At 41.1% G+C, this 22,090-nt stretch overlaps 1 protein-coding gene and 1 long non-coding RNA gene across 2 annotated transcripts in view; both read right to left on the reverse strand.

Annotated features, from left to right (window-relative positions):
- Nucleotides 1–22,090, reverse strand: part of SPATA16 (spermatogenesis associated 16) — a 68,171-nt gene that overhangs the window by 12,441 nt on the left and 33,640 nt on the right. Inside the window, 3 exon segments of the mRNA XM_064665589.1 lie at nucleotides 1,959–2,082; nucleotides 2,294–2,446; nucleotides 3,219–3,345. Of these exon segments, the coding sequence (XP_064521659.1) occupies nucleotides 1,959–2,082; nucleotides 2,294–2,446; nucleotides 3,219–3,345 (404 nt within the window).
- LOC135419471 (uncharacterized) lies at nucleotides 5,491–20,507 on the reverse strand. Its single transcript, XR_010433005.1, has 3 exons — nucleotides 20,358–20,507; nucleotides 17,882–18,057; nucleotides 5,491–5,593 (listed from the first exon to the last, which is right to left on the reverse strand). It is a non-coding gene; the product is annotated as an uncharacterized LOC135419471 (long non-coding RNA).

Raw genomic sequence — 22,090 nt, forward strand, 5'->3', positions numbered from 1 at the left:
GTTCTATTAAAAAACAAAGATTTTTTTTATCTTTCTAAAGTCTGTTGTATAGCTCAAGTCTGTAGCTGAAGTTTTTAATTTAATTTGTGTGTGATGGAAATAAGATGGGTCGTATTTCTAGCTTATAGAAAACTTCAGAATACTTTCAAGGAAGCAAAATTTGCCAAATCTGTCAGGCCCATAAAGAGATGTTCATCCCCAGTAGCAGAGCAGCTCTGGCTCTGTGCCTGCCTGTATTATCAGGTGTAATTGGCATTGTCATTTGCTCTTTGGGTCAGAGGTTCTGTCTTGCTTGCATCTTGTAATCCTATGAAAACTAAAGGGAAAGTGAATGATAATGAATACGGAATTAGTACGTATTCTAACTCAGTGGTAACTCTTTCCACCTGGGGGCTTCCCTCCTCTCCATTAAAGCTCCCACACTGACCCCCAGGGCTGGTTATGAATCTGTAGGACCGTGGTTCAGCCATGTTATCCCATTCTTGGTGTTGCTGGAAGTGGCACTGGGGTGGCCCTGGCCTGAGCCACAGGGATGCTGTGCCGACCTCCTTGAAAAAATGGCAAGTTTGCTGCTGCCTATATAACTGTGATAGAGGAATCTCACCTCTAAAGTTCTATGTTATACCCAAAGAGAGAACTGTGGACTCAATTTTTTTTTATTTGCAGTTTTACTGGGGCTTTTGTGAAAACTAGGGGTTTATTCTGTATCCAGTACCCAACCCACTGCCTGTTTGCACCTGTGGCTTCTTATAGTGCATTGAAGTGCAATGCCCACAGCAGGAACAGATAATTCATTGAAGTGCAATGCCCACAGCAGGAACAGATAATTCACTTTCTCAAAGATGCCCCTTCTATTAGCCTGCTCATCAATAACTTGGGCTTTTGGTCATCCAAAGCCAACAGCACAAGGCCTCAGGAAAGAACTGGAGAGAAGCAGCTGTGTTTCCTTGGGGATGTCTGAACTCAGCCTGCTTCTGCTGCCTCCCAGCAATGCAGACACTTTGAGAGCACCCATTTTGGTAAAGTACTAAGCACCTTTACCTCCCACTAAACATGTGAGTGCAGGCACTTACTGTTGTTCCAGCAGCTGCTCTCTGAGACTAAAGGAGATAGAGCTTCCCCAAATATCTAGCTAATGTTTCTTCCTTGCTAGGGGTTGCTAAGTAGCAGTTTTTGTCAACCTCCTATCTAAGAATATAAATCCTGTGATTTGCTAGGACACCCCTGACGAGAAAATGGCTCTGATTCCTTCAACGTGCAGAAAACTCAAACCCAGTTATTGCTGGGGAAAAAGCATTAACATTAGCATTCACAATCTGGGGAAGAGAGGCTTCTTCCTCCTATTTTCAGAGGAATAATTTAAGAATTGCATTAAAACAGTCTAGTCTACATGCAAATTTGATTTTTGACCTTTTGTGCTAATCAACAGCCATGGTGCTAAGAAGCTGTGTACATTATTGAGGAAAGTATGGAGTAGAATTAACTACTATACCTTTAATATGGTTGTAGCAGATTTGAAGGTTATTTCACATACTTCAATACATAGGGTTCAGGATCTGAACCCTAGAAACGCTCCAGGTAGCAATTATTAACCCTTAAAGGAGACCCTGGTGGTAGGTGTAGTATACTATGGGTATTAAACATATTAACAGTAGTTTTGGTGGTTATGTGAAGAAGGGATATAACATAATAGGCCACAAAGATTTGAGAAAATTGCATGTAAAGTCATTTTAAATAAACTGGGCACACTGTTAAATAATTAGGACTACTTAAAGGTATCTAAACCCCATTTGAGCTCAGCTCCTAATGGAACTCATGGAACAAAATTTCTGGACACAGGAGGAGCATGTGCAGCATGAAGTACCCACCAAAAAGCACAGGTCACACACAGACACACAGACACACACAGACACACACACACACACACAGAGGCTTCTGCCACCACACACACTACACACCAGAAAGGAACCTTATACTCATTCTGGTGTTTCTTATAAAATCCATTACTGGCATGATCTTTTTCTCACTGCTTTCTCCCAGTCTTTTTGCTTCTTCATCCATGGTAGGACTGAAAGGTGCTTTCTGGTCTAGGAAATGAAATCACAAAACCATAGACTGTGTTTATTCCATAGAGAATCTATCAGGCTGAGGGTAAACTGGAGGAGGAGTGAAGGGGATAGGGAGAGCTGTCTGGGCAGTCAGGGCTGCCAGCACAGAGAAAGAGTCCCCAAGAAACCCCTCAACTCTCCTCATCCATCAAGGATCATGGAGAACACCACTGAGCTATTCAAGCCATTAAGCAAGTTGGTGTACCTGAAAAGGTTGGCTGTTTTCTAGTTAAAGACCTTTCCAAGTTTTTTCCAATATATTTGTTTCTGAAATCTAGAGTAAGTAAGTACTGCTGGAGTTGCAGCCATGTCTGGCCACATGTAAATTCTGTGATGACCTGGAAGGGAAATGAAAATAATTTCCACTAGCTCATTTTTTTCAGTTGTATGAGAGGTTACTTTTTTTCGAGGAAAAAAAAAAGGAAGTCTAAAAAGGAGTGAAATGGATTCTAGAAAGTTTGACAGAAAAAAGGTGACGAAACCAACCCATCCAGCTCTAACAGGGTTTTGAAATTTCAGACTTTGCAACCTTCTGCATCTACAGCTTCAATTTTGCTGATGCAAAAGATAAAGCATGTTCTTCCCATCTATGCACTTTTCAGTGCTGATCATCCAAAGCATTAATAACTCAACCCTTTAGAACATAACATCTGGATCTTTAACTGCAAAAGAAGCTGTTTCGTTGTTCCCTGAATTTGTGAGGTTTAATTTCCTACAGATCTGTGCTTTTGCCATCATCACCACCATAATCCCAGGTTTCCTGCACGTCCTTTCTGATCCCCCCAGCTGGCATGTGACAGCCTGTGCTGTGCCATGTCCAGAGTTTGTGACTGCTGCTGTCAAAACCCCTTGTGTGTCAGCTGAGTGGGCCTTGCCCTGACCTCGGGAAGGACAGATGTTCAGAGCATTTGTACAAGCCACCTTTGTGTAGGGAACTGGACCGGTTCTATCCTCCCTCCCCTTCCTCTGCAGAAAATAAACCTAGATTGAATGTCAGTGTCACTTTTCACAAAGGAGTGCTCTGTTTGCAGGGAGCTCTGCTTTTAAGATGCCAGGCTGTGCGGTCACAGTGACAAATGGACAACCCCACTCGGCGCTCTCTGGACTTACCCCGATATAAATCAAAGCAAGTGGACCTGATATTTCCCTTGCAGCATATTCTGCTTCTGATGGATTCCCAATTTTGTGACAAACTGCATTGTACACTTGGATCTCGATGTGTATCTGCTCCTTTTCCCTGGCAATAAGAAAACTTTGAAATCATTTCAGTCCTTACACTCCAGCAGAACTCGGACTAAAATTGGACAGATATTTGTTACAGGATAGGAAGATTATTTAAAATAACATGTTCTTGAGATGCCTGGTATTTCACACCCACTGTTAAAATGGGACTTAGCTCCTATTTTTAATTTCACCTCTGTGAGATACAGACCTGCAGTTTGGATACTCAGTGCCACACTGAGCTTGGAGCTAAACCTGTTCTTTTGTTGTCTTCTTTGGGTGGGCACTGCGATTTTAGGTCAGATCTGAATAGTTAAGTTGAGGAACCTCTATTATCTCAGCTGACTTCACCTAACACTGTTTTATCTCAGCACCAAGTGTAGGAAAAGGAGCCATGTCTGCTCTGTCTGAGAGGGTTTCCAGGAGAGCCCTGATACAGATATTTTTTTCCTTTTCTTCTATACCATTTTATTCCTAGAAACTTCAGGGGTCCTAAAACCTGTTATCAGAAAAACTTGTATAAAATTGAAGCAAATATTTTAGCTGATAGATTAAAACATATTTTAAGGCAGAACTGTTCAATCTGTTTTATAATTGACTATATATTTATAAAATTCTATAGGATTTGAATCTTTTACCCTTCCTTTTTTTCCTTATTGGGAGGCATAAGAAAACGACTGATGACATTTTCGGACTCATTCGGTGATTTACGAACAAAAAATCACTGAGTTTGTTTGTGTGCTTCTGAAAGTCTCACCCTTGCTGTAAATTGAGGGAGTTTTATTTTATGCTTCTTTTAATGCCAGTGCTTTTGTCCCAGAATATTCTTCTAAGTCACATCAGCAAGTAAAAGGAAGACAGGGATTTTACAATTTTCATAATAAATAAGTCCTCATTTTCTCTCTTTGAACAACCGCAAAGGTCTTACCAGAAATCCAATACATGGGTGCTCTGCAACTTGCAAAACACCATCTAGTTTTATACTGGTTTTCTAAAGCAAAACCAACACGAACAAAGCAAGTTTACTTGTGCTACCTCTTTGCACAGTTTTGTGGCAAACACTTGGTTTCCTAATTCCTATTTGTGTTTTAGAAGTAGATTTTATTTTCGTCTCCAAAGACGCAGTGTGTCTCCTTTTGGAAACCTGATTTATCCATTGAGTGCTGCGCTCAGCGGCGTCAGAGCTGTCCGACCTGGGGGCAACTCTTGCAGGGAGCAGGCAGCTTCTCAGCCTTTTGGATGGCTGTGTTGGCAGTGACAGTGGGAGGTGAGCTACACAGCCAGTTTGTGTGACAAAAATAGAGGCTTTCCAGAATTTGACGTGGGAAATGTACTTTTCCCTTTATGTTTCTCAATCACCAACTCAAAGGCAAGTGTTATCAGGGTCAACTATGTTCCATATCACCAGGTTAATGACAGGAAGAAATGCCTTTTATCCTCCTGGCTCTCTTTTGCCAAAATGTCATGTCCACTCTGCTTGAAACGAGCCCATGGTCACAAGAATTTAGGCATGTGTTTGCGCCAGGAGATGGTATTTGAGTTCACTGTGCTGGGAGATGATAACAGACCCTGATAAAGCCCTTTTTAACTCTGGATCCTACTTGTTGTCAACAGGCTAAAGGAAACCTGGCTGTCTATTCCCATCCATGCAGGTGAGGTACTCTCAAAGGTGGTGGTCAGCCCAGTAGAGCTCATAAAAGGCAAAGGCAATTTTGGAAAGGGAGGGCCCTGCTGCAGGTGTGACCATCAGTGGTCACGCAAATCCATGGAGGTGGGAATGAGCTTGAGTGTCCCTGTCACCACAATACGCTTGCAAACCTACCTTTGAACAAAAGATTAATTGCAATAATGAAATCCAACAACGGAAATATGGCGCTTCATGGATAAAAATAATATTTATGGGGATTTGCAGTACAAAGTCTGTACTTTGCCTGAGTGCTCGTTCCATTACCTAAATCACAGACAATCACAGAGCAGATCTCAGAAGACAGTTTTCCCCCCCGGAAGTGTAGAAATGTCTGAACCTCAAGCTTCAGAGTCTCTCAGCCTCTTTTTTAGGTCAGAAACGCACACAAACAACACACAGTGCTTAAGAGCATGTGACATCTGCTGTTACCTGTAAATATGTGCTGCATGTAATCAGGGTGCTTTTTAGCAAAGGTTTTGTCTGCCTCCTTTATTTTGGCACTCTCATCTCCTTTCACAAATGGTTTGTACGTAGCCAAAAAAGATATTTCTCTCTTGAAAGCTTCTTGAATTATAGCCTAAAAAAAGGGAAAGAAATTATACATTTCATATTAGGGAATGGCTAGTTAAGAAAAATAAAATACCCCCCACACTTTCTCTGATGATATTTTCCCTTTAATAATTGCACAGTCATGCAAAGATAACATATTTTGATCTTGAATATTAATTAGAGGGGAATTTAAATTAGTTCCAGAAAACACTGCCTTTCTATACTCAGAAAATCAATTTAATGGAGAAAGAACATTTGTAAACAGTTTTCAGTGCAGTGAGCCTATGTCCTCAATGAGGAGAAAAGTATTAGCTAAATTATCTTTTAGATGAAAAGAAAAAGTGACTCCATGCTCTCTGAAGGTCACAGCTTTCATCTGAGGGTTTTATTCAGTCCTTGGGAGTTGGTTAAACAATGCTAAGCATTCACATCACCCCTTGGGTTGGCATGAATCAGACACTGTGCCTGTACGGAATATTAGTCTTAAAATATTGCATTTAAGCACCGTTTGCATTAAGAGTAAAATTCACTCCTGTACAGAGGGCAACATGAAGCTTATGAACCTTTTCATCCCTTAAAAATGACTTAAATGATGCATTGTGCTGGTGTGATGTGAAGAGGTGTATTTCACACTCAGTGGACCCCAATGAACTGGTGCTGGAGCTGCCAGGAGGAGCTGCCAGACTGGGAATAGCCTTGCTCAGCCCTATTATCCATCAGGGCCAGGGAGGTTGAGCTGCAGCTCCTCCTGGGCTGGGCTTTGGCTTAAGACTGTTCAGTGCTGCTGTGGCTGCATCTATTGATAACTGCAATTTTGTCTTCTTGAGGTGGGCATTGCTTTCTGAAAACTGGGGGAACTGCAAGGCTTCGCTAATGTATCTTGGCAGAAGCATAAACTTGGTTAATAGTGGCAGGGCTAACACGAAGTTAATAGAGATGGTCAGAAAAGCATGACGTGAAAAGATATATGCATTTTTACAGGGTATATGAATCTCCCAGATCCCCTCATCCACTGAAGTGATTCACAGAAGGCATCACTAGGGGTCCAGCTTGGTGTTTTATTAACAAGCCCTCATATTTGTTCTCCAGTCTATCCTCCACCTATGTAAAATTATCCAAGACACACTGTGCCTCCATGAATCACTGATTTAGCTGATGACTGTTCCCACTAAGCCAGAATGGAAGGCTGAGAGTGCCAATTAGTTAAGTATCTGTGTCTTTCTCTCAAATGGATTTAGACAACAGAACTTCTGATATGGTCTTATGCCAGTTTATTTCCATCCTGTTTATTGGTATGGGTTGTGCAGAAATACCATAGAAATGCTGTAATTGTTTTGAGTAGATTTTGGGATAGGCACGTGTACCCTGAGTGCTCTTACACTGAATACTCTGCCTGGATCTTGAGGGTATTACTGGGGATCTGTTTATATTTTAGAAGTCTATATTTAGTCAGCCCGTTATCCTGTATTTATTGGAATGGAAGCAGTCTGGAGTGGCCAGTTTAGCCCTGGAGAGTTAACAAGCCTCAAATGTGTGTAATAGTATCATGACCACCTGGGGCAATAATAACATTCCGCCCAGGTGAGGAGAAGTTCCAGCTTTCCCTGGGCACAACCATGTTATCCATGGGCACAATGGTGTTATCCATGGTTAGTGCCATGGATCTGGAGGTATCAGACCAGAAAATAGCAAGTGTGTCCTCCTGCAAAGAGCTTTGGGGACACACAAACGGATCCGTGCCCATTCCTTCCTGTGGGAATATTTACCAGTCTGCACTGATTCACAGGAAAGTGATATTAGGTTTTCTTATTTCTATGGACTTTAATTATCTTGTTGTTCAGGGCCCTTAGAGGATCAGCAGTAAAACAATGCCACCCATCTGACTTTCCAAGGTACAATTTTTAAAAGGCAGAGGCTTACTTGTGCAAGTTTTGCTGAATTTCACATGTAAGTATAGGCACAGAATTAGGCCAGCCTTATTTTGTATGAGATGTTGGGTATTCTGCTTGTTTTCTATATCCTGGCAGCCCTTTCCTAATCTGGATTGATAGGGGCATGTGAATGTGTTTTTGGGGTGTATCCATACACTTCAGACTTAAAATAAGTGTATTGAGGAAGATGAAAACGTGAGTGGCTGGACCAGACAAGCTCTGTATTCTGTTTGCAAAGTTCACTTTTGGGTTTATCATCCTCAAGAACAGCTCAAAATCACACCTATGGTATCTTTGCATTGCCATGTGCCCATGGCTACTCTGCACAGAAAATAGTGACCAGCTCCGAGGGCTATAATGATAAAATGTCAGCCAGTGGGGAAAAGAACAGATTCAATTTCTGGTCCATACTGTTCCTGAAGGTATTCTTATTATTATCCAAGAGCATTTATTTTCCCCAGGCTAGTGACCCTGGACATAGCCACTATTTGTTTTACTATCCTCTTGGATTTTTATGGGGTAAAGTCTTTAAAGATATGAAACTTCAGCCCGTAAAAACTTTTGAGGAGAAAACTTTTTATGATGAAATCCCGAAGGGTTTTTCTCCTTAAGCCTTTATGCAGTGAAGTCCATCACTGTGGATGAATATCTGGCAACATATCCAGGAAACAGGGATGCCTACAGAACATTTCCTGTGCTGTACACTGTGCAGTTACTCAAGATACAGTCACAGTGTGGAGAGGATTGGAAGGGCTAAATGGACTTTCAGGAAAGTCCTTGCAAAAGTGGGTAGTACAACTGTTTTTTCCCATTTTCATGTGTTTTGATGTCCTTGCATTGGAAGGCTCCTTTCTACAAGGTCCTGTCAGATACACCAGGGAGGATATTGCTGTTCTGCCCTTGGAGTGGAAGAAGTGTCAGGCTCTCTCATGAGTGTGGGGGCAGCTGTTAAACTGATAAAATGATAAAGAAAGAAGATTTGAGGTTTTATTTTTTTGTGGATCCTGCAAGTGGTCTCTGCAGTGATATCTGGTCTCATGGTGCTACACTCCAGCCCTTTGTTCAAACAGAGTTAGAAAATGTGAAGTCCTTGGGGTGACCTTAAAATGGAAGAAAGAGCTCCTCTAGCACTGTATTATAATGTAAGGACTATGACACGAGGCTACTGATTTTGGTGATTTACCTGGGTAGTGGACAGAATCCAGCTTCAGAAAATATGCAAAAATTTGTTTAAGAAGAGGCTGCAGAGTAATCTGGTGATAGGAAAGATTTCTTTTTGTAGTTATGGGACTGACTCATGCTCTGCAATGTCAGGAGGTTTATATCCCTGTTTTGGAAGTGTGGGGAATCAGAGAAAGTCTGCAGAGAAACCATCTGGAGACAAAGTGTCTCAATGAGTATTTATATTGTCAGCACTTCTATTAAAATACAAATTAATTCCTTCACAAAGCACAAGCTTGAGGAATGCCTCAAATATGGGTTTGAGGGATGTACATTGCTATCATGACAAATAAAAAGCCAAAACCCCTTCATCAACAACAAACTTTGCTTTGAAAAAGGTTTTAAATATATATTTGACTCAATCCCACCTCATACTCTTCTCTGAGCATCTTGACTATTCAATATCCAAGATTTTATTCCCTATGAGGGTGTGAGGCCCTGGCACAGGTTGCCCAGAGAAACTGTGGCTGCCCCATCCCTGGAAGTCTTCAAGGTCAGGTTGAACAGGGTTTGGAGCAACCTTGGATAGTGGAAGGTGTCCCTGCCCATGGCAGGGGGGTTGGAACAAGACGATCTTTAACGTCCATTTTAACCCAAACCAGTCTGTAATTCTGTGAGTCAACACTCAATAAAATTCTGTTAAGAACTCATAAAATGAATAGGTACATGCACAAGAAACAAACCTTTCCCATGCCAGCTTTTGATGGTAAATGATGTAACTACTTCAATATTTTTAAGAAGCTCTTGAAATTTGCCTGCTTAGAGAGACATAGGCGAAGAAATATGGCACTGTAGTGAAAAAGTCATCATAACAGTGACAGTAGCTTTCCCTGCCACAGTCCCTAACCTTAATCCTCTTTAACTACAGAAAGGTTTAATTTGGAAAATCCAATTATCTTGACATCTAGAATTAGCCAAAAATTTAGATATCTTCCTAGTGCCTTATCTCACAGCTGCAGTGCACACTCAGCCCCTGTCTCATTTACAGTACAGCAGGAACTGATGCTTTTATTGATGATTTTTATTAATGCAATGGTATCAGTCAGGGTAAAGCCATTAGCCTCTTCTATGAACTGCTTCCACTCCTAGGCTGGTAGTTAGAATTACGGGTGCACTGCAGCGCAACCTATGTGCTTTTCTCTATATCTTTCCAACCATAAAGAAGTCTCTGGCAGCCCTGCCACTAAGTCTGTGGCTGTTGTGATATGAATATCTTCTCACCAGCATGATCTTCTTACATAATTTTTTTTTTTTTTGTTCTGTGGGAAAAATAAGTAGACAGAATGCTAGAGCACATCCTTTTCTCAATATATTTATGGTATGAATAAATCATGCATTATACAATAAATGAGAACTTTCTGCTTATCTGCCATATAGTGCCTTCCCATTAATGTAGGTCACATCAAATATCAGCTTATTTAGGGTCTTAAGTTATTAACATATTTAAGTCTCTGTGAGTTATTTTGTATGCAGTGTGTTTTGAAAGCGGATTTTCGGAGCTCCACAGCGATAGAACCATGTCTTCCCAAAAGCAGAGGCACTGCAGATGTGTTACCTTAGGCTTCAAGACCTGTTTGATACTCTATTAAGTCTCTTTTTATGTTTTGGAAGAAAAGAAATCCATGTTTTATATCCTTTCAAAGAGATCACTATTCATTAAAGAAAAATCCCGGAATACATAGCATATGGAAAGGCTGGAGGCTGCTCTGGAAACTCCCTGTCTGTGATGCCTCTGTGAACATGCCAATTATCCTCTACATTAATCCAGTGTCCAAACCCATAGTTTTTAACCAGTTTTGTTAACGTTGACACTTTTTTAAAGATGAGAGAGTTTTTGCGGTGAGGAATACCCTGATTCCAGGGAGGCAATTCACTGTGGCTGCTCTGAGCAGCAGCTGCCTTTGCAGTGCTTGGAGAAGCCTTTTGCCATTCCAGGTCCTCAGCATGTGTTGGGACAGCTCTGCAGGGCTCCTGCTGGGTCAGGAATGGGTCACAGTCTAGCAGGTTTTTTTGTGAAAGGGGATTATAAACCGTGCTCAGTTGAACAGCTTTGGCAGCCTGGGCTCGGAGAGATGTCTGAACTCAGACAGGCAGAGCTAAAGCTTGAGGATCAGTGGGTGCTTTATGTGGATGTAGCTACATCCCACTGACCAACATCTGGATGCTGCATCCATCAGGTGGTTCAGGCAAGTGCTTGAGAGACAGGGCATGAGCCTGGCAAGGAAATACTCCCGGGAGAAAGGTGGGATACTTGCTGTAAGGAGTTTTAAGGGTTTTTAACCTGAAGAAACAAAAAAGAAAAAGAAAAAAAAAAGCAGAAACTAACTGAAAGAGGTGTCAGTCCTCCTAGCACTGAGCTAAACATCTTTTGGGAACTTGACTTGAATGTGAGGAGATGAATCAGACAGCCTGAGATGGTGACTGATGTGGTTAGCCTGTCAAATGGACAGCACTGCTCAGAGGGTCAGCGAGAAATCATGCCTGAGTCATTGCAACAGCAAACCACTTTATGTGGCTGAATGGCTGCTAATTTAGTAGAAGACAAGTTGACTGTATATAGAGATGTTTCTGAAAAGTGACTCCATCTATTTTTGCGTGGGGTGCTCTGTGGTTCTACAAGAGCAATGTGGGGATGAAAAGCCACATCACCAGTAATGATCCTGGGAACAGCACACACTCCTGCCTGTAGCCTCATTTCCCCGAAGAAAGGAGAAGGTATGCAAGAGAAAAGGGAAGAGGACAATGGATGTGAAAGTTCTTAAGGACCTTAGCAACTCAAGGGAACAATAAGGGCCTGAAAACAGCACCAAATGGCTGCGTTTCTGCACTGGTTTCTCAGGTTTCTTTTATAAATCTTAAAACTCTGCTTTGCAAAGAGTAAAACCCAGAATGAATTGAAAATTCTGCTTGTGAAATATGCACATTACTTTTGAGCTGCCCTGTAGGATTTTCAAATGGTCTGGAGCTTTGCTGACCAGGTTGTTCCTGTTGAGCATCTTTAAGACATGATTTATGGGCCCCTGTTACCAGTTACAACCCTAATTGGGTTGGTGTTTTGTTTCATATTGGGATTTCAACAGCCACCAGCTACAGCAAGGTATGTTTTGCCTATTACATTCATCTAGTACTAAATAAATCCATCTTTCCTCAAATTAGGGACAATTAGTACATCTCTTTTAATAATTGTGACATTTAAACTAATACCTTCTCTTAGCATTTTGATTCTATTAGTACTTATTCTACCTTGAATGATTTGGTACTGGAAGAATAGAAATAGGTAGAAAATATGTAGAGGTTGATGTTATTAAAGAAGAAAGAATGCAAGAAAAATGTTAAATTCCTTCGATTTGTACATGTAGAATTGTTTCTAGAATGGAAATATCAGCAATAACAACAGCAACGAAAAGCTCCCAAATCAGTATCAACATGATAGAAACTCTCTGCTGTGTTATTTTATTTGCTTTCTCAATCCAGTTTTCAATTACTCTATATTTTTACTACTGTACCTGGGAGCAGAATGATGCTGATTTTCTGCAGCTGAGAGTTATGTCTTACAAATAGTGTATTCCAAAGCCAGACTGCTCTGAGTCCCTGAAATGGCTTACACAGGAAGAGGCCCATTCTGCCTTGACAAAATGTTATTAATTCTAATTTTAGCAAGTTGCTTCAGTCATGATGCAATGAGAACATAGGAAACCCATGAACTGGTCAGAAGCTGCACTGAGATCAACTGGGTACCAGTGCACTGTCTTAAGAACAAACTGATCTTCCTACTTAGGGACCAAAATCATTTTGTTCTTTTGATATGCAGGATGAGGAGAATCGTTACTTCCCAATTTGCCACCAGAAAATTAAAAGCTCAGTGTTTCAAGGCAAGTGTTGTCCTTCAAAATGGCCATAGGTACAAAAGAAGGACAATTACCTATTGGTGTTTATGAAGAGGTATAAGAGAAATGTTATCTCTTTTCTGGCATGAGAAAATGCAAAACTAATGCTTAAAGCAGCAACAAGCTGCAGAGACCTCTGAGACAATATAGACTCAGGCATACTAGACACTTATTTCTGCCAGTACACCCACCAGTCATTGACCTCAAATGGATTTTCCCCCAGATTTGATTAAAGGCGGGACTTTATTGCAGTGAAGTGTGGCACAGCATGATCTGCTAAAATAGCTTCGAGAATTAATGAGAAATACGTTTTCTCAGTGATATGATGGCCAGGCTGCCCAGAGAGGCTGCCTGTCAGCTCCTATCAGTCATTGCATTAGGAGGATTGCAAAACATCCCTGTCGTTGCCAGCTTGGAAACCTCACTCTCCATAGCAGGGCACGGGTCAAGCGTGAGCACACAGGGCTGCTGACAGGCCTGGGCACCAGCTGGGACTGCACAGGAGGGTTTGGCTACCAAGAGCTTTTTCCCTTAACTTCCTTGCCTTGGATTTTCACCCCACAAGGTGTGAGATAAAGCTGAGCTCTAAAGGATCTGACAGCGCTCACCGCTGCGCTGTAGGTGTTCAGCCACCTCGCAGGGCTGGGTTATTGTTTGCTTTATTGTGTGATGTGCAGGTTGCTCTGTGCTTGGAATAGCCCAGATTTTTTTGAAATGGAAGCACCTGATGTTCATAACAGCAACCAGAGTGCAAAACAAAGGTCTGAATACACAGACCTGCATGTGCTACTGGATGCTTTCTCTGTGGCGTTGAGTTTAGCTGACAGAAATATCCTCAGAAACACAAGTTTCATTTTCAATCTGCTAAAAGCAGCTCTGTGATGGCTGCAGTCTTGGCCAAAACACTGGAGTTGAACTGGAACTAAAGCTAAAAGCCTGGTTTACTCCAATGCAAATTAAAGGTCTCCATTTGAGCTGGAGCAAATACATGTTGGCTGCGTTCATGAATTAAGGCTTTTAGTACAGATGGCAATGGAAGCATGCAGATAGGAACCTACAAGCTTTGAAATGCTTTCCTGGGGTTCTGTTAGTTTCTGCAACATATGCATAGCTGGTGCAATGGTATTTAGTGTGAGATTTTGGCTGGATAGGATTGACTTTGGATGTATAAGTGCATGGTGGATGCTGGAGCTCAACCTCTAGTATAAAATAGGGCACACAGTTTTCAAAATGAAATAATAAAAGGAATTGTATTTGCAGTGTGCTAGTGAGTTGAGACTGAGATATTTATAAATTAGGTAATAAAGGCACAACACTAAGATGGCAGTGCCAGATATTGGTGAATTCAGGCTGTGACTTTCAAGGTATTTGCAAAGTTCCTGTTTGACAGTGTTGGGAATTTTTGACATTGTCATATGGGTGTGATATATTTTTACTCACAGAATGAAACATCCAGCTTATATTGCACAGTTTTTAGCCAGTGGAAGTAGTTTGCAAAGGTGTGAGTAAAACTGGACAGTTTGGAGAGGGATTCTTTCTGTGGGATGAAATATCACAAGCTTACTGTTTGTTTTGCTATTACCAGCTGAGAAATGGCATTGCTGACAATAAATGCTAGGGAACTTACCCGATTATAGTAATAAGTAAGTTTAAACTTTGTCTTGCTGCTACCACTCTGAAGATATTTACCATACTACATTTAATTTTTCCATTATTATTTATTGTGATGAACTCTATTTAATTCACCTATTTTCAATCTAACAGCCAATACACAAATCATCCAGTGCATATCTGTAGTGGGCTATGAAAAAAAGCCCATTTATTTGATGATGTGTTAACTTGGAATGTATATTTTCAATCCACAGAATAAAATATTTGAACAGAGAAAAAGGCCCAACTTACTGAATAATATTATCCATTGCAAATTACTTTTCCACTGCTCATCTGCATTATACTTCTGTCTCAGAATGGAAGATGGGTATTAATATTCAAAACCAACACAGGGCATTAGATATTACATATCACTGTACAGAAGATCCAGAAATAGATGATTTACTTTAAAGGGGACAATCAGAGAAAGCTAATCAAAAAGCTAATCAAAAAGAATATTTAAAGTTGCCTTGATCATGATCCATAGATACATATACAGGGAGAAGATAACAAGTACTAAAGGTTCTTTAAGCTTTTAGAAATTAATGCATAATATAAATGGCTGAAAGTTTGGATTGGATGAGTAAGATCCCATTTTGTAAACTGGGGGGAAAACCAGGGAAAAACCATGCAACAAATCAACTATTAGACGGGCAATGGTAAATATTCTATCCTTAAACTGCTTAAAAAGGGGATTGGGTAACTTTCTCAAAACCAGTTTTTTCTTGTGGTACCAATGCAGGCAGTTAAGGGTGCAATTCTCTGGTGTTTTAATGCAGAAAGTCAGATAATTCACCAGTATGAGCCCATCTGGCTTAAAAATCTAGGAATACAAACCTTGCAGTGTGCCTTAGAGGAGATACACAGTCACGTGGAACAGGTTACTGCTGGAGAAGAGGAAAGATGTAAAAGTTGATTATGAAGAGAGGAGCAATTTGAAGATGTTTTAAGAAGGATTTTGAAGAAAAAAGACTCCTGGCAGTTGATGTCAGGGATAGGAGAAGTTCAAAGGAAAGTATAAGACCCCTATCAGGAGAAGAAAAATGGGGGAGATACAAGATAAAGACTGCTCTGAGCATGAGGAATAGATCAAGAGAGAAAAAACCCAGTGATTTAGAAGTAGGATAAATAAAGAGTTTTGCAGATGTAAATTAAGGGCCTGAATTTTTTGCAGTGAAGTTGTCAGCTCAAGGATTCAAGTGGTCTGTACAAAGATTTGAAGCCATGGCAGAAGGGGAAGACAGGCTGTGAGGAGGAAAAGCCTTTCCCAGTACTTAAAAGAATCATGAAAAGAAGAAACAAAAGTAGTTTATGACACACCAGAAGATTATATACATGACCCACTGATCAAAGCAAAGTTGTATCTAATCTAAAAGTCTTTCTTCACAGAAGGAAAAAACAAACCATCCTGTTTCCCTTCTATTCCCTTCCTCCTTGGAAAATGTTACTCATGGTTGTGAGCCAATCCTGGTGAGTTCTGGGGCAGAGGAGTAGTTAGCAAGAAAAGTGTGCATCAATAGCTGTTGCTTTGGTTACAAAAGCACATGAGCATGTATAGTTGTGACAAGTTATTTTCAGCTTTACACCATGAAATAGAGAGAATATTAATAAAAAAAGATTATGCTACCTCTGCTCAGTCTCTCTGTGGTGGAAAGTCCCAGAGCAGTGTCATATGCTGCATCATCCTGCATAACTGTTGCTGTGCGCTCTAATGACATAGAAGCCATCCCTGATGCCGAGTGCACAGAACTCGTCAGCTGCGGGGGGCAAAGGTTCTTACTGGTGCTGGGGATATATCTTCAGGAGCAGCTTCTCTTGAGTGCCAGCTATTAACTTGAGTGGGAGCAGCACTGGGCACCCAGCTGCCTCTCCTGTGTGCGTGTCAGCATCTCGATACCGCTGAATCCCTCGTGTATCCCACGCTCAGGCACGCACACAAAAAGCACAAAATTGCAGAGCAATCTCTGTCTCCCGGTGAAAATCAAGTTCAGTGGGGAATCAAACAAATGGTTAGATCTCTACTGGCATTTCAAAGCTCCTGCAGTCAAAGATGACACTGAACTTGGGAGAAGCGCAGAGAAGGAGTGGGAACGGGGCACAAACAGTGTGGTGGTGCCTCGTGGTACCACAGCGGTCCAGGGAGGCCCACACATGGACTTTCCATCAGGAAGAGGAATGAGCTGTGAGCTCTGGAGTGAAGCACTGATGAGCCAGAGTGCTACCAAAATAATTTGGCCCTTGCTATCTGGCACATGATGGTAATGGCTGGAAGTGATTCCATTCCCCCTTCAGTTCTGGTTCATTCCCACCTTAACCCAACCACAGCTTCTGGTTTAGACACTACAAGGAGGAAATGTGATGAATCTTGTCCTTCATGCTACTTTTTCGGCCCTGTTACATAGCAGGACAGTCTAAACCCCTGGGGGAGAGGACAGCTATGACAGCTCCCCCTTTAAAGGTTTATTCTTTGAAGCTTCATGTCCATGACATCAAGAAGGAAAGTCAGTGGATTCCAGTGTTAAGAGACAAAAAAAGACATTCCATTTGAAGAAATGACCCCTTCATAAAACCTGTTTGTGAACTCGGGATTTTAAACAAGTCTGACCCAGTGGGGAAAAAAAAAAATCAAACCGTTTTGTACAGAAGAAATTCTCTGCTGGAAAGCACACAGGAAAGTTCACAGGCACTGCAAACAGTAGCCCAGTGGGTAATTCTCTGAATGAGATGCACTTTGCACTCACAGCAGTACTGAAATTCAGCAGCTCCTGGGAATGAGATTTATTCAGTTTTACCAATAAGAATGCAACTAATAATAGTTTAAAAAAGGAAAAATTTACCACGCGAGGGAAGATAAAAGATCACATTCTGAACTTTATTACTCTGGCTTACGTCAGACATGTTTTGTACCAATACATATACAGTAGAGATGTCACAGATGATCTCATAGAATAAATCAAAATAAATGCCATCAGAATAAAACCCTGAAATTTTGCTGCATGGGACATATACTGTTCCTAGTATTCTTAACTTCTTTTGTGGAGAACCTGAGGACCAGGTACATTCTGGGAGTCTGCAGCAATGAGCATCTCCCAGCAAAGGATCCAGCATCTGTTCACCTCCAGGTTTGTGTGAGAGCTCTCCTCAGAGCAGGAGGGACACCCTTAAACTTAAATTTGTGCTGATTGGACTGAACAACCATTTCAAATAAGTATCACTCCGAGAAGTCTCATTAAAGTCAATGGTCTACTCCCCACATAAGTAATCTTTGTAGAGTGGGGTCTTGCCTAGTCATCCTTCACAGAGCACTGCAAGTTCCTCTGAGACCAGTTTTTACAGGCATTTTCTTGCTCCCCTTCCAGATGAAGAGTTTTGAAAGGCGTCAGAGGATTAGCACCATGCAAATTCCAAAAGGAAAGTGTCACTAAGGTAGGACAATGTCACAAAAAATAGCTTAGGGGACTATACAGTATCCAGAATTGAATTTTATAGCACTCCATAAAATTGAAGTATGAGTCAAGGGTTAACAACCTTGAATTTTGCCCTTAAAATTAGTCCAAGGAAGTCTACTTCATTATAAATACAGTAGTACCGTATAGTGTCCTGTTGATTGATATGCCCAAGAGCTACCTTTGTCGGCAGTCTTTTAAGCAGTAATCCTTCATTTTGATCTTAATAGTGAGATAGGCACCTCCTTCCTCATTGGGCTATCAATTTTTGCCTGCCAATACAGACGGATGATGTCTCTTGTTGCGTACGCGGTGCCTCCCATTGTGATGAACATACAGTCAGCAGTCATGGGGCTCCTGATCCCAAAAGCAGAAAAAATGAGTGAGAGCAGGATGCAAATAGCAATATTTAAAGGAGGTAATATTAGAAGAGTGCAACTTGAGGTTTGTACCAAAAGATTACACATTATTCTCAGTCTTTGTCCAGCTTTAAGATAAACATTTTTTGAGCTAGTTAAGCTATCTACCAACAAGCAACTCTACATTTTATTTTAATAACTTTCCAGTATTTTACTCTCAGCAAATATTTAATGGCTGCTATACAATATTTTAGCCTGGTTTTTCTTTTTCTCGCTTTAAATTATTTGTGGGTGAAATATATGTAAGTACATTTGTTCTAGGAACAGTATCAATGTATCTAATACCCTTTAGCTTGACAGTCTTGGAATATCACTTATCTATGGCAAACACAGATATAGCTCACCTTTGATTAAACTATATCTTAAAACCCACCCCAAACTAAAAGTAATTAACTGTCTTGTCACCGAGCTGAGTATGCTTTGGTACTCCCACTGTCTGTGACAATCATTGCATTACTCTTTCTAGGCTGAGGGATATTAAAAAACTATTGTGCAAAGGATATTAATGCAGAGTCTTAACAGACTTTAGAAAATCAGTTTGCTTTTATGGCTGCCTCTCTACATTGCTCTCTGTTTCTTTTCCTCTAGAGATTCCAAATCCAATTAAATGTGACTAGATGTAATTCCAAATTGTCACTTTAGTCAATTAAACATATAATAATCTTGTGTACCTAATTACTAGCACCAAAAGTTTATTTGTTGATGTAGTGTTATCAATGTGTACTTCTGCATGTTCCCCTTATCATTGCCTATATATTAATTGTGGTTTGACATTACTGTAAATTGAATTTGAAATTTCCCCCTAGTTAAAAGTGTCTCACAAACAGTAATCCCAATCCAGTTGTAATACCCTTTCAGAATGTACTTTCCAAGGCTGTATTATGTTCTTAATGAGATATAACCAAAAATTCATGGATTTAACAATAAACATTTCAAAGCAGGCCCAGTATCAGGGGGTAACATATTGTTACAAACAGGAACTAAATCTTCCCTTAGATGTTCTCATACAGCTCCCATTAATTTCTCTGGGAGAAAAGCAATTCAGTGGGATCCATGGATTTCTGCATAAGGATTGGATTTAGCCATAAGCTTTATCTAATGCTCATTCAAATCATTGGCAAGAATCCTCTTGACTGCACTAGAACAAAGAGCAGTTTCTAATTGAACATCGTTAGCCCAGTCGGCACAGGATGAACAAAGGATGAAATCCTCATTGCCTGGAAAATAATTGGCAAACTGCTCATTGACTCCAAGTGGTGCCAGGGTTTAATCTCAGGAATGACATATGGATCCTGTGGATGAAGCAGAGGAGGTAAGCAAAGCATCCAGCTTGGCCTGCTTGACCTGCTGATGGTTTTGAGGAAAGACCTTCTCTGTGTCCTGAGGTGCAAAAGGGAAACAACCATGTGGCACAATATTGAGGGAAGACTGAATGAATGTGTCCTGTTATTCTGCACCTTTGATCTCTTGCAAAACTTCCAGCTCCCAAGGCAATGGCATTAGCTGGTCCATAGCAGTGTACAGGAGTGGTGGTGGCTCCTGCAGCCACCTCAACAGACAGAAGGGACTTTCAATCTAAATATATAGCAAGTCTTAAGCACTGAAGCCTTTTTTTTTTTTTGGAGACAAAAGACATTTGCAAATGGTCATTTACAATTTGGGGTGCTATAGTTATATTGCCCGCTCAACTGTTGACATTTCAAAGATTAAAACTGTCAGGTCCTTAACCTTGAGTGTCACCCTGTTGTCGCCAGAGCCCGGACACTGGTTGAACACCATCAGTCAATACAGAGACTACCACAGGGTTCTCTGCCATCCCAACTGCAAGTTGTGGGCTGAGGAAGTCAGGATCCACCCCACTGGCAGCACAACACCCAGTTTGTGACCTCCCATTCCTCAGTGGTAGCCAACACTTGCTTCTCCCAGAGTGGCACTGCTTTCAAAGGTGCACAGCGCCCTGGGCAAACCGGGAATCAACTCTCATGCAAGTCACTTCATCTTTCTCCATTTTTCAGCACTAGCTGTAAAATGCAAACACTCATATTTGACTGATTTACTGATTTGGTGTGCAAGTCCCCCTGGCTCAACCTTTTGCTAATCTTTCACAGCCTGCACAGCACAATGTCGCTCTGATCGTGGCAGAAGTCTCCAGGCATTGCTGCACTCCAGACAAATGCCTTTTCTCTTTATTCTTCCTTCTTAATTTGTCCTTATTTAAATAATCAGAAGCACACTTACATTTCCAGCATTCGTGCTTAGTTTTTCAACAGCTGCTGCTATCCCTGCTAGTTTTCTCCTGTACTGCCATGCATTACATCAGGGATGGTGAGGCACACATAGAAAACCCCTCTGAGCTTTCTGAGTGCCTCCATCCCAATTTTACTTCTCAGTTCCTTGGTCATCAGGGAACACACACGGGTCGGGACCAATGCACTGTGACCTCAGGGCTTACAAGGGACTTTAAAAATTCCACTCTGAAAAGAAACACGAGGATTAAGGCTCTGTGTGTATGGTCTGTGTCCAACCCCAAATGTGCCCAAGTAAGAGACTTTTCGTTGCAGGTCTCCGGGTCTCAATGCACAGAACCAACATGATGTGCAATAGGGAACTGTGAATTTCCAGACACTGGAACAAAGGTGAAATTACAGTGCCTGAATACAATTACAGAGCTGGGCATTGAAAAATATTTAGGAATTTGAACGTTCGAAAAACAAGGGACCGCTTGAGGTATTTAGGCAGGTTAAAATCCTGGCTCCCACTGAAATATGTGAAGGCTTAAAGCACTGAGCTGGGTCCTGATTCCCAGTGAATACCTCTCTATATGGCCCATGGAAATCCAGGTAACAAAGATTTCCAGTACGAGATTGATGAGCCTGTAAGATACTCTGAAATAAGATTTAAGTAAAGTACTAAGGAAATACTATTTATGAAATTATTATTTAAGATTCTCAGCTGGTGACCCAACTCATTAACATCTTGAAAGAAGAAATCTTCTGATACATAATCTGATATTCCCAAAACCAGAATGAGGGACCACTCCCTGCCCTGTTCCAGTATCAATATCATATATTAAACATGATATGTAATGTCGTGCATTGGAATCAGCTGTTATATCATGGGGGGATTTTGAACAAGCAGTGTTGATCAGCAACAGACCTCACTCTTTGTACCTTGAGGGTGACTACATAGGAGTTCAACTGTGAATCCTCCTGAGCACAAGAAATATAAGGTACAAAAAAATGGGAAAATAGCTCTTATTTAGACCATGTAATGCATCTTTCTGTGTGAAATGCCATTTTTTTTTTTTTCAGTTTTTAAAGATAGTGGGATTAATCTCTAATGGTAAAGCACAAAGATATATGCATTCTTCCTACTTCTGGCACAACTATTCATTGGTACTCAGAAGTATTTGCCTTGTATTTACAGAACCATCCACCACTGAATTTGAAATACTTAAAATATGCCTGAGTTTCAGGTGTGCAGCCCACCAAAGAACTCTGTCTGATATGAGAACTGAAGCAGTTCTGACAACACACCTCTGAAAACGCCTTAGGGGATGTTCAAAATATGACTTTATATTCTAATGTTTTTATTTCCTAGATGCTAGTTTGGGCCAGTATGAACTTCCACAGCATAACCAAACCCATCTGGGTGATGTAGTAAGCCTGGATCCAAAGGTGTTCTGCAATCCCTGCTCAATCTGGCCACTTGGTGGTGCAGAATAATAAGATATATTTCTATAAGTGCCAGTGAAGAGCAGACCAGAGATCCTGAACCGTCTCCCTCAGCCCATCTCCAGACATGCACAGGACTGTGCATGAGACAAAGGCAGCTTTTGGTGCGTGACGGCTGCTGACACCAACAGCCAGTGCCCAGCCAAATACTTCACAGCAGCCACGCAGGTCTGTGACAAGGAAATGGATGGTGTAGGTATAGAAATAGGCAGAATTTTCTGGAATGCACCAAAGTGC

Source organism: Pseudopipra pipra, chromosome 10 (assembly GCF_036250125.1).
Source record: "Pseudopipra pipra isolate bDixPip1 chromosome 10, bDixPip1.hap1, whole genome shotgun sequence".
NCBI classification, from domain to species: domain Eukaryota; kingdom Metazoa; phylum Chordata; class Aves; order Passeriformes; family Pipridae; genus Pseudopipra; species Pseudopipra pipra.